This window comes from Triticum aestivum, chromosome 6B, assembly GCF_018294505.1.
Source record: "Triticum aestivum cultivar Chinese Spring chromosome 6B, IWGSC CS RefSeq v2.1, whole genome shotgun sequence".
NCBI classification, from domain to species: domain Eukaryota; kingdom Viridiplantae; phylum Streptophyta; class Magnoliopsida; order Poales; family Poaceae; genus Triticum; species Triticum aestivum.
The window spans coordinates 717383621-717396738 of NC_057810.1; the positions used below are offsets into that span (position 1 = coordinate 717383621).

General features: G+C 44.9%; 1 protein-coding gene and 1 long non-coding RNA gene across 2 annotated transcripts; one reads left to right on the plus strand and one right to left on the minus strand.

Moving 5' to 3' along the window:
* Positions 1-429: 429 nt before the first annotated feature.
* Positions 430-10260, minus strand: LOC123139968 (uncharacterized). Its single transcript, XM_044559690.1, has 3 exons — positions 9411-10260; positions 9137-9252; positions 430-608 (listed from the first exon to the last, which is right to left on the minus strand). Exons 1-2 carry the CDS (start codon positions 10160-10162, stop codon positions 9243-9245), a joined length of 762 nt encoding a protein of 253 aa, XP_044415625.1. The 5' UTR covers positions 10163-10260; the 3' UTR covers positions 430-608; positions 9137-9242.
* A 1528-nt stretch (positions 10261-11788) lies between these two features.
* On the plus strand, positions 11789-12351 carry LOC123135158 (uncharacterized). Its single transcript, XR_006465834.1, has 3 exons — positions 11789-12001; positions 12091-12146; positions 12262-12351. It is a non-coding gene; the product is annotated as an uncharacterized lncRNA (long non-coding RNA).
* The last annotated feature ends 767 nt before the right edge of the window (positions 12352-13118 follow it).

Below are 13118 nucleotides of genomic sequence, written 5' to 3' on the forward strand. Positions count from 1 at the left end.
TTGCGTGCTGCTACCAAGTTGGTCCAGGTCAACTATTCATCCAGCTAGACCCCTCCACGTTGCTGGCTCATGCCAAGCTCTCTTGACCCGAAAGATGCGGCTTCTTATTCGGTAATAAACGCTTAATCATACCGCATCATTAGATGCCAACTGTCTTAATCGTAGACAAAGTCAATGGTCTGAAATTACAATTTTACTAGATCATCGAAGGCGCGCGTTGCTGCGCCAGTCCAATTTGACAATATAGCAGAAGGTATTTAAGATTTTTTATAAAATAAGGAGATGATAGAAAGCCCCACTGCATCCATCCATTTGGATGATGTTATAAATATTTGGGTAGATCTATATAGTAGTATATTATATTTGTAATAAGGAATATACACATCAGGCTCAATCCCACATTTGTTGCATTCATATGGTGGGCGTGAATTAAATCTGAAGAAATTCATTCGCAGAACACAACATCATCATTTGGTACAAGCTTACATGTAGGTTTTGAACTCAGAGCACTACATGCTCCTACTACTTCCAAGCAGCCCTTCGTCACTACTTCCAAGCAGCCCTTTATTTATCATCCTTCAGGTGGCCGCGGGAATCTTTACCAACTCCTGCATCAGAGACAGCCACAATACCTTGTTTGTTCAAAAATTGATCATGAACAAATTGATACCTAATTTGTCATTCAAGAGTAAACAGAAGGAAATTATGTTTCTTCTGTTACTCATTACTCATAAACACTGGGATTGGAAGTCTACAAGGTGAAGTGTCAGTTGGTTGGAAACATATCATTCACTTACAAAATTGAAGACATCACATAAACAATATTTTTCTCAAAGTACAGAGCAGTGATGCTCCATAAAATAGCTGAAGCAACTAAACAATGGTACTATCATATATATTAAACCAATGTGTGTTTCCAAGTGTCTTTCCAATACATGGAGATGATATTGTTAGGTGCACACGAAGTTAAACATAAGTGCACTGCTAAATGAGAAAAATTATGCAAGATTTTCCTTTTGATAGTTTCCTAACTCAAAACTAGTATAACGCCCGTGCGTTGCCACGGGCTCTTCAAAATTTATAATCAGTATCTTTCATTTATCATCCCCTCATAATGGGTGATAATGGGGTGCTCTAATTAGAAACACAACAATCAAATATTAGGAAATTTCACCGAACGAACAACAACGAATAATACGATATCTATCAAACGAATAAAATGAGGTCATATTTTTGGTCCGTCATGCACTTCTGTTGAAAAGTGCCTATCCCTTTTAGAATCAACCCATTGTTTGCTCGCACGCAAAAAAAATACATCTCTAAAGTGGGGAACCGATCGGTGCCAAAAAGAACTCAAACTCCTATCCAATCTCGACTTCGTGCTCTTCCACTTCCATTGATAAAGATGGGACGTCAAGGGTTTCATCATGATGACCTCGAGCAGCCGCCGACATCCCTCCCCACATCTACCCCTACCCCCTGCTGCCGCTTGCACTGTCCTTGCTCCTCGAGGGAGCTAGGGACACAATGTTCTCTAGGATGGGCATGACCAGATCCACGAGGAGGCCACATTCTTCCATGGGAACCCAACCAAGCACACCACCCTCCGCAACCATCCAATCCCAGCCTAACAAAGTCAAGACCCGCCATCGATCCACAAATCAGGCTCGCCGCATCCAGGTTCACTGCAAGTCTGCGACGAGTCTGTAGTCGACATCTTGACTTTGGCTATCCCCACGGAAGAATCATCGGATCCTGCTTACTTTTACCATCACTTCGTCTCTTCCCAAGGCAGCGACACCACCCAGCCAATCACCACCACCGCTTGCGGCTTGCCTACATAAAATCATGAGAAATCCCCACGGCGGTGCTGTAAGATCACCTTGGCGACCTCGACAGTGACCGACTGGTCTAAGATCTAAGCTAGCCGCTCTTTGTAGAAACCAATAGAAGTAGGCATGTGACTCAGATTTGTTCTTTGGTGTGCATGTGTTTCTTGCTGCCCACCAGCTCTTGTCTACAACTCGCCTATCTCTGTACCAGCTCTTGGTCTACAACTCGCCTATCTCCATGCTCGAGACGACCAAGCTCGATGCGCAAGCCGCATACGTCTGCTAGAGCTATATCCAGGCCCTATGATTTTTGGATCACTGGCACTATGGGTGCCAGGACCGGAGTCGCCCTCATCCACCAAGTGGATCAAGGAGGCCCACCACCTAGACTCTAGATCGCAACATTTTGTGTTTTCCTATAAAAAGTAAAGAACCTTCTCTAATAAACGTAAATATAACCTTTTGGTTTTATAGTCTCAACTTTCCTACACTCTAATACCAGAAGGATTTCTTGGTTTTATTTAATGACCTTCTTGAATGTCATTCACTTAGAAAGGTAGTAATACAATCTATAATATTAAGGCAAATTATTAGTCATATTAAAGTGCAAAAGGCCCTATAGGAGTCAAAGCATGACTTTTATGGTTATACTGTAATTTGCAAGATCTGAGATTTATGCAAGTGTACAATTAGAGAAGAGCCAATTAAATAGATTTTTCACATTCAGAATAGTACGATTAGCAGTAGCACTTCAATTTTTTCATGTTTGATCAGCTTGCTAGGTGGTTATCACTAAGCATGTTGGAACGATGAGCATAACCTAACTTAGTTCAGTACGTGTTGCTGCAAATTAGTTCAGTACGTACGAAGCTGTTGCTAATTTCAATGCCTGGCTGTTGCAAGTTTCTAATGAAAAAGTACTTTAGGTCAAAGGTCAGGGAATATACACTTTTGTTATCATGGTTGTTTCCTTATAGTGAACAACTTTGATCACCACTTCAGCAGCTACTATCTATAAGAAGACATTAGCTAAGTAGATACAGGCAAAGAAAGCATGTAAGCAAAACCAGAATTAAAAACATCATTCTCAATGGAGCTCGTGCAGTTCGGAAGACCCTAATCATCGATGAGGGACCCCTCCGATGGTAGCATGGCGTGACAATTGCCGTCAATGACGACACCCAAAGTACCTTGCACAATCCATCGATCCAGTTCGGAACAATCAAGCACATACCTTGCAAAGTGATGTGGATCTGAAGCAGAGGTGGGAAGGTAAAGGCTCAGGTGAGGTGGAATGAGACGTTGATATAGAAGTGCACGCATGAGAATAAGGCGGTGCCCAGGATGGATCTCCATCGGAGGAGGCCGGATCCGCTGGGGAGGAGGTCGCTGTAGTACCTGCCATCTGTGCGATGGATCACGGGGCTGGCAGGCAGGGGGAGGGGATAGGAGGGAGCGGGTGGGCTAGAGCGCGGATGGCGGGTGCCCCCGACGACGGCTGGGAAGGATGATGGAGCAGGTGGATGAGGATGGCGGCGGCGGCGTCTGCGGTTGCGCCTCGTCCGCAGCCGTGCTGGTGGTGGTCGATGCGAGAGCCGGATGGCGTTGGCCAGAATCAGGCAGGGGCGACAAAGATTTAGAGGAGAGAGAGAATGGAGGCGATGAGCGATGGGAGGAAGGGCCATCGGCGATTGGGGTGGCCTCAGATCCGCCCTCCGTGGCCGCCTATTTCATGGGACGAACACCCGTGCTCACCGTCGGGCTCGCCTTCGGCCGTTGCCTCGCCCACATTCACGACGTAGAGCCCCTTCCTCCGATCCCATTTGCCAGGGAGGCAGCGCCATCCTTCATCGCAGAGAACGAGTCCACACTGAGATCCCAACTAGATCGTGATTGCGCCTCCCCAAACCGCAGCGGCACATCCCACTCCATCAACGACCAACCTATATGAGGCGGAGGGTCAGTGTAGGACGCGAGCGCCGTCACCATGGACGTGGGGGACGTCGTAGGTGGGAAGAAGGTGGCGACGGCGTCTGTGTCAGGAAGATCGCACGACGGCAGCGGCGTTTACTCGAGGGGATCGAGAGGAGCTGCGTTTGGTGCCGGGTGGGTTCTTTGGTGCGTGCGTGGGGCTGGAGATTGTGATAGGTGATCAGGTGAGGGCGTGCCATACCTGGATCGATAGCCTTACCATACCTGGTGGTAATTTAAATTTATTACCATATTCGATATTTCCCGAGTTATGGCCTTACCATACCTGGATTGATAGCCTTTGGGGCAATTTAAATTTATTACCATATAATTACCATATTCAAAATTTCCTGAGTTATGACCTTACCATACCTGGATTGATTTATTACTATACGTGGATTAATTATGATTTATTACTATATGATTTATTACCATACGTGGATAGCCTTACCATACCTGGTGGTAATTTAAATTTATTACCATATTCGATATTCCCGAGTTATGGCCTTACCATACCTGGATTGATAGCCTTTGGGGTAATTTAAATTTATTACCATATAATTACCATATTCAAAATTTCCTGAGTTATGACCTTACCATACCTGGATTGATTTATTACTATACGTGGATTAATTATAATTGATTACCATAAATACGTTGGGTATTGCCGGTCAGACGAGAAAAGAGAAAACCCGGTGGGAGGGGCTGGTGGGAGGTGGGACGAAGAAAAACCGGTTGAAAATAAACCGGTTGAAAATAAACCGATTGAAAGTGGGGGGACTATTCAACCAATTCGTCCATTAGGAGTAGAGATACAATGGGAGACACATAACAAAATCAACAAAGAGTCTTTAAAATGGGAAAGGAACACTCCCAAGTGGATATGCTCTCAAGGACATTGATATTCTAGCATCTATTTTTCTGATCAAAGTAGCAGTTTCCAGAAAATAAGCCAATTTATTCATATTGGAGTGATTACTAATAATTGATACACCACATTACAGGCAACTTGAAGGCAAGGATTTAGCTGTGATATTAGACTAAACCCTATCTAACATATAAACGCTGCTGTGTTACCCGCCATTCTAGCGCACTTGCGCTCGCGAGGCCTTTTCCACCCCACGATCGATTTAGTGTCGCTCGTTTTACCGTGTTGTCGGCTGGTCAACCGTCCATCTCTTTTACACCCGCAGGCTTTGGCTGAGATTGCATGACCGGTGGGCTCGCTCATTTGTGGGGCCAAGAAGCAGTGGGCGGGTTGCGCGCCCACGGCGTCGGCGAGTGGCTGGGTCTGGGGTTGGGCAGATGAAAACCTAACGCACGCACGCACATGGCCTTCCCCCTCCCTCACTTTTACTCCCTCCTGGTCGCCGCCGCCGCTCCTCCTCTTCCTCCTCTCTCCCGTAGCAGATCCACCTCCCCTCCTCCTCTTCCTCCTCTCTCCCGTAGCAGATCCACCTCCCCCTTCCTTTTATTCATGGAGAACTCGGCGACAGGGAAAAGAAGCAGCAGTGGCAGCACTTGTCTCGGTGGGGTGGAGCTGCTCGGAAGATGGAAGGGGACTGTCGACTTGCGGGAGGAGCAGGCCGGCCCTTGTTCGCCCTACAGACACTTCCGACGCCGCAAGCCAGGGCAGCTCGACCACAGGTGAGCGGGTCTCTTTCCTCTCTCTCTCTCTCTCTCTCTCTCTCTCTCTCTCTCTCTCTCTTTCTGGCCTGCTGGGATGGAGCAGCGAGGCCCGAGCTCCGTGGTTGTGGTTGATTTATCCTCGTACCTCCAGATCACCTCTTGCTCATCCTTCTCCTCTCCTCATATCTCTTTTGTTTGTGTTCCTCCGATTTGCAAGCATTATGGGAAGCAAATATATGTGGGTCAGTTGTTTCTTCTTGTATGAAAGTCTCTTTCATGTTGGTCTATTGATTCCTTGTTGCTTTGTTCATGACTGACTCTGTTCTTGTCTTTCTTTTCCTTTATAATTTTGCAGGGGGTTGTTCTACCCTCTCTGTTTTATTAGTTTTGAACATGGTACCAAAATTACATCTGATCAATGGTGTCAACTGTAGCCAATTACCATCTACATTTTGTGAAAATTGGCATCATCTACATTTTATTGCAGCAAGATGCATATGTAATAAGGACTTTGGTGTTTCAGAAGCATCACCATAATCGCGACTCACTCGGCTGGTGTATGGGCGGCGGCTGGGACGCTGGCCCTCGGCACAAACTTGATGCCGAGTCTAGCTCGGGAGCTCTGGGAATGGTTCAATCAAGGGGAGCTCCAGGAATGACCCAAAATAAGGACGTGATGGCGAACTAGGTGCTCCACTCTTCCTCTCTCCCTCTTACTTCCTTCCTCACTTATATTTTACTTTGCTAATATATGGATTTAAACTTGATGTGTGCAGATCTGACATAGAAGAGAGGAAGAATAAGTTTAGCTTAGTGGAAGAAGACCAAGGTGAAATTTCTACAGTTGGATACCACAAGAGGAGGTGCAGACAGATGATGTAGCATTCAGGCCAACCCGACATCCCAACCTTTTGTAAGGTCTGAATCTTCTGCAGACTTCGCTTGCAATATGCAGCAGCCTAGCCAATTCATTACTGCTCATTCACATATTATGATGTATTATGAGCTGGTTAAATAGTTGCTCTTGTGATGATAAACAAATGGTTGTAACATATTCTCTTTAGCTTTGCAGCTCATAGCATCCGCTTGATTCAGTGGCTTCGATTTGGCTGTATCAGAATTGATAAATATGGGTCCAAACATTATTCACAGTAATTTGGTTACTTAAATGCCTAGGATTAGATGCATAATATTGCATGAACACAACAAGACAATTTTGTAAAGAAAACAGATCTGGCCTGAAGCCTATATGCTATTTAAGGTGTGATTTTTTTGTGACCTCAGAAACCTATAGTCGTTTCCTGCTCTCCAACATGCTTTGTCAAATTTGTGTATTTAAATCTTGAACAATGGAACCATGCGAATGCAGATAAATTTGAATTGTTCATATTTTGCCAGCAGGTGCCTGTCATGGTTACTGCAACGGAGGCATCTTTAAGAATGATGCTGATCCCTGAATGCCCTTGATGTTTGCCGAGGTAAAGTACTGAAAAAAGTATTTATCCTGTGTGAACAAGCCAGTAGTTATGGGAATTTATCTTTGTTTCTCAATATATGCATACAAAGATGTTCACTTGGGTAGTTTTGGAATAATAATCTTTCCTGGTTACTGGAAGGTCGAAATATGGGAGATAGGACACAAGCATTGACATAGTAAATGTTTGAACCATACCGTTACCTAAAACCATTGCTTCACACTGAGCCTTGCTGCTGACAAGATGGAAACTATGAAGCTGGATTTTTCTTAATTTTCTTATTATAGAGGTATATTTAATTTGGAACCTCGATGATGGCTATATACAATATGTATATCTACAAGTAGTGTGTTTTGTGTGTATTATGATCCCCCGCTAGAACAAAAATAGTTTAAACTTACTGCTTTCGACCATAATTCATTGAATGAATTTGTAAGCATCCGCAAACTGTTCACCAGTATGAATTTCAAAGAGGGTTTTATATGGGCCCTATTTTCAATTTGGTCTGTCCATGGCATCCTTGCATTAATATTGTATGACATTGTTTATTCATGTTCAGATGTTCTATTCAGTGCTAATGCTACATGTATGTGCTTATTAGGTCAGCATGGTGATTTGTTTGATGCCTGTATAGAGATGCTACTTTATTTTATAGTTTATCTTTTCCATCCATTTGTTAATAATCTCGATGATTTTTAATGAAATGGCACCATAATATGTCATGTGGTGGTAGGAATATGGTTACATGGAATTATGTATCTTCTCAGATAAAGAACTATTATCAAATAAAATCTGCATGTGAATTTCCATATATCTTGGTTATTTATATATGCGTTGCATATTATTTCTAACAAATTTCTTACTATTACTTAGGGTGTGTTTGGTTGGGCTACAATTTCCATGGCTGCAGCTGAAGGAGCGGCTGTAGCTGGTAATGAAGAGAGGCACTTCACATTTGCCCACAAGAAGTACAGAGAGGCTTCAAAGCATGGTAACATTGTTTATGAAAAGAATCCACAAGGGACTGATAACCTACTTCTTGGAATTATCTACTGTAAGTTTATGACTTGGCTCTAGCTGAAGCTTCTATTTTCTACCAAAACTGCTGTTGACATTAGCACAATTGATGGTTGCTTCTCCTCTCCTATTGGCTACATCTCCTTCCTCTATATGTCAATATATCAACAAAACAAGGATCTCTAATATCATTGTTTTATGGAGTTCACGGATTGTTGAAGATTTTTGCTGCCATGGAATTGTGAGTTTGTGACTATACATTCTTGTCCTATATGTGAAATTGAAGATATATTGTCTCTGTATGTGAATGTAAATATCCAGGTATGTAAGCAAGTCAATTTTTATTTACATATTTATCTATGAAATGCAAGCAAGCAAATCACATCTTATAGACAATTGCTCCGTTATAGGTAAATCTGATGATTCATAAATTAACCGGTTGGAGATCGGTAGACAGTCAAGTGTATTGATAACTGGAGTTTAGAGCTCAAAATCCCTCTAACTTTTCTACTAACTGTATTTTCTTGACATCTTTCAGAGAAGAACAAGTACTGTTAGTATGTATAATACAATTCTGGAGATGTGAATGGATGTATTCATTTAGTAAAGTATTAGTAGATGATGATTTATTTTCTTTGCTGTCAACTGGTGTATATCCGGATATGTTTAGTTTGTTTCGAAATTAATTTGTAAAGTAGTCTGAACAATTGTACAGTCTCTCAGTGTATTAGTACTCTGTTTTTTGGGCAGCTGGAAGAAATCAGTTTGTCATGACATGCGAAAATGAGTTTATTTACCTTCACTATTGCTTTTATTAGCTAACAAAGATGTTTGTGAAATAGTTAGTTAGGCATCGCAGTGAAGCTTGGCAAAAGGACTTCTCGTGAGACCTACAAGGCTGGAAGCACTGTATGTAAAGTGGTACCCTCTCATGGATACTCATCTGTTAACTAATACATGACCATACTAGAGAAGCACACACGAGGACCCTAACATGTTCTAAATGCGTGTGTGGACGATCTTTAAATACCCGGATGATTATTATTTAAATACCTGATGGAGTATTCGGCATAAACAAAGTCATTGTCATTTTAACACAAGAAGCAAGCATTGTCACATAGCACAGATAGCTATTTTTTGTGTTGAGTAGCAAAATTCATTCATTAGTTATGGGGCATCAAGAAAAGCAAACATCAATGCAGTGACACATACCTGTTCCATATAACTATCTGGAAAGTAGTAAATCCTTTCACCTTGGCAAGGCACTGTGATCAAAAGCCTAGCTCAAGCATGCCATAGCTCCTTGTATAATGCGTCGCTAGAACTCCCTGCACAAAGAATTCATTATGTGAACGAGGCAAACAGTTCTAGGGGCCTTTCACCTTAATTTATAGCGGCAAATTTTAACAGTTGATCGTGAGTTAATTTAACCAGTATTACTATCTAAACTGGTACTGCATGTAGGGATCAGGGATCCACCACTCGCCTGACGTGGTAGCACCAATTTACAGTGGCCTCGCATCCACCACTCCCAGCACAAAGCAGCAAACGCGACTCTGATTGTGCGTGACCAACGTGACTACAACAGGTGCTCAACGTGCCAACGGCGCCAGCGCCGAAGACATCGCAGCAGCAGCGATGTTGTGACCCAGACAAGCACAACATCATCGAGACGCGAGGCCGCCATAGTATTGCATCCCTCGACATGCAGCAGCCCCGACCTCGGTGGCTCCATCGACGCTTCATTGCAGCGCCGCCGTCCTCGACTTGTCGCGCAGTTGGCAGCAACGCTCGTTTCATTGCCTCACTGGTGGCGAGCGTCGCCATCCTCGACTTGCTGCGCCGCCCGCAGCAGCACCTGCTCCATTGCAATGCCGCTGGCAGCAAAGTCCACTTCATTGCAGCACCGGTGGCGAGCGTCGCCGTGCTCGACTTGCCACGCCGCCGGCAGTAGCGCCCGCTCTTCATTGCGGCCTCGACGAAGCTCCATTGCAGCTCGGGCGCCATGGTGCCGGGCTCCATTGCAACCCCGGCAGAGCTCCATTGCAGCTCCGGGCGCCGTGGTGCCGGGCTCCATTGCAGCCCCGGCCGACGACGCCCACAGTATCCCGTCGTCAGCCCCTGGTCCATACTCTCACCTCCGCCGTCCCGGGCTCGCAGCAGAGCCACTGAACTTTGCAGCAGCGTAATCCAGCCATGGGCCGCTCCCTCTACCTCACTTTCTCTTGGGACACGCATGGAGGCCAGGCTGCATCTCTTGACGGAGGCAGCAGATCGAGGCAAGAGGGGCTTGGGGGAGGCAACAGATCAGGGAGAGAGGAACAGAGGAAGGGAGGAGGGGCTTGGGGGAATATGTGGCTGTGTGTCTCTTGGCTGGAGATAAGAGAAAGGAAGGGCGGTGTGAGGACCCCACAGAGGCATGTGGCACACAAACAAGGCGGTTGGTGGAGAATAAGAAATCATGCAGCTCCTATATTTATGCAGCAACAACAGATTATTCATTTCCTGATACACTCGCAATTTCGTACAGCCTGTGAAATTATGTCCAGTAATAACTCGGTCACACTGTATTCAAACACATGCATAACTGTTAAACATGCCAGCTGAAACCACATGCAGATAGGTCAGCTAAATGATTCTACTACTTCTTTTCAGATGTCAGCAGTTAAACAAGAGAAGGCAGACACAACCAGAGATATCGGCGGCAGAATTACCAAGAGTAATACTCAAAAACATATTTATGATGACTATTGGCAAGTTTCAAATCATAGACATCATTTTATCTTAGCATGATATTATTTATTCATTACAGATGAATCGCTATGTCACAAGCACAATAAACCATTCAAGTATATTCATCACCCACACAAAGCAAGCTCAATGAAAAAAATTCAAAGGCAAAAAAATCAATCTAAAGCCAGGAAAGTATATTCCCGCGGTAAGAGCTACATTACTGTTCTCATTCCAACGACTCTCATCACAACTACAAAATGGTATAACTTTGTATAATTTAACATAGGTAAGCCTGGCATCCACTACCTAGATGAGTTTAGTCGGCACGTTGTGTGGGGCAACACAGTTAAGCTCTACAACCATAATGTTCGTAGGCTGCGAAAGCTCATCCACAGCACCACCACACCTAATCAGTACTATGTGTGCCACATGATGGAAACATTTGCTACAGACGGCAAAATGACAGTAATTCTTTGCAATTACTTTGTTCTGTTTCATACAATGACATTGTATAAAATGATATACTAACTAACCTTTATTGTCATTTTCAGTATTTTAGGGTTCCCTTTTCTAAGGGTCCCCTTTTCCCACACATGGATGCTGACCACGGTGAACTGTATTGTGGCCAACGGCTCCAGCAACGAGTGGTAATCACGACGAAGCTAGCCACGTCCCCTTTAAATCGCTCGTGCCACCGCCTGTTATTTTCATGCCCCGCTGAGGGCATTTTCGTCATTTTGCATCCGGGCGTATAAAAGGGAGCCGCTCCCGTGGAGAAGACCTAGCCGCTGCTCCTCCCGCACTCGCGCCGCCCTCCTGCCTCGCCTCTCTCTCCCCCTCGACCCGCGACCTAGCCCCCGCGACCCTCGTCCCGCCGCCGCCGCCCTCCTGCCTCCTGCCTCCAAGCCCTAAGCCCCTGCCGGATCCGCCCCTCCCCAATTCTTCGCGGCCAAGAAGCGGAGGCCCTCGTCGCAGCATGGGAGCCCCGGGGCCGCCAAGGGGTCCCTGGTCCAGTCCCCTCCCGCCGTGGCGGCGGTGGCGGGGTCGTCGTCGGCCCTGGCCGGCTCCCCCTCAGGCGCCCGGAGCGAGCTGCACGCGGAGCCCCACGGCCTCCGCCTCGAGGCGGACGACGCGGGACGCAAGTGCGATGGAGGTGATCTTGCGCACCTCCATCGTCCACCAGCTGCTCGAGATGGAGTCCGTGGCCGGCGAGAAGACCAGCGGCGTGGCGGACAGGCCCGTCGTAAGCCATGTATGAGCAGGGTGTTGGCCGCTCGTCCTCTGTCCCGAGTTTAGGTTGCCCGTATGAGAAAAGAGAGAAGAGGATTAATCTTCCTCTGCCAGGTAAACCTTGTCATCCTTCCTATCAGAGTTCTCTGATAATCTTATTTTGATTTCTTGATTTATATTTTTTCTAAACACATAATGTGCAGATCTGAGAAAAAAGAGAAAAGGATGAATCTTGAGGAAGAGCTTGGTGAAGAACAAGGTGATCTCCTAACACAGTGACATTCTCTGCCTCTCTCTCTCTCTCTGTCTATCTTCAGGTCTTACATATGTTTTCTTCTTTAAACAATGTTCATTTAATTTCTGGATTGGTGCAGGTTCGAGGATGTAAATCTATCTGATATGTTGTTGATGGGGATTAAGATTATTGTATTGACATATCTGAAAGTATTCTACTGACATATCTGTTTTCTCAAGTTTATGTCTATGTGCTCGTCCTTCTCATTCTTTTATTCAATTTTAAGCTCGATTACCGGCCTTTATAAAATTCATTAGGTAACACTTAAATTAAGAATAACACTCCTTTAGTAAGCACAAAAAAATCTTCTATCGAAACACCGAACACTTAGTATGAAAACAGAATATTTTAACCTTACAAAGCCTTCAATAATCAAATTAAGAATACATAGTGATATACTTTGCACTTCCTTGACACCCGTGTGTATTTTGCTTCTTGGGAAAAAATGCTGCGTCTATCCACAGACACTTAACCCACTACCTATAACAGCTATAATTGATATTTTTCGTACTCTGCTACTCAATATACACGTACGTACATATAACCAGCCAAATCAAAGCCAAATACAAAATCAGGAGTTAGAAACACGGGGACAAGCCCATGATAAAGAGTTATAAAAGCCCATATAAATCCAGCCCATCCAGGTTTTACCGTCCCTCTCGACCGTATATATAACTACTGCAGGAGCACACTTTTTGACCTAAATCCCCGATCGACAAATCCCTGGTTCCTCTCTCTGCCGACCGACGGCTCCACCAACAATCCATCGATCCCTACCACAGAAAGAGGTAATTCGTCTTTTCCTTTTCGATTCCCTGCTTCCTCTGCTTTCTCCTCGCTGCACTATCCCTCTTCAATCTCAGATCAAAAATCTCACAATGGAAGACATGAACATTGGCATCGTCTGTGACGACGGTTCCCCAGGATCAGCAGCAT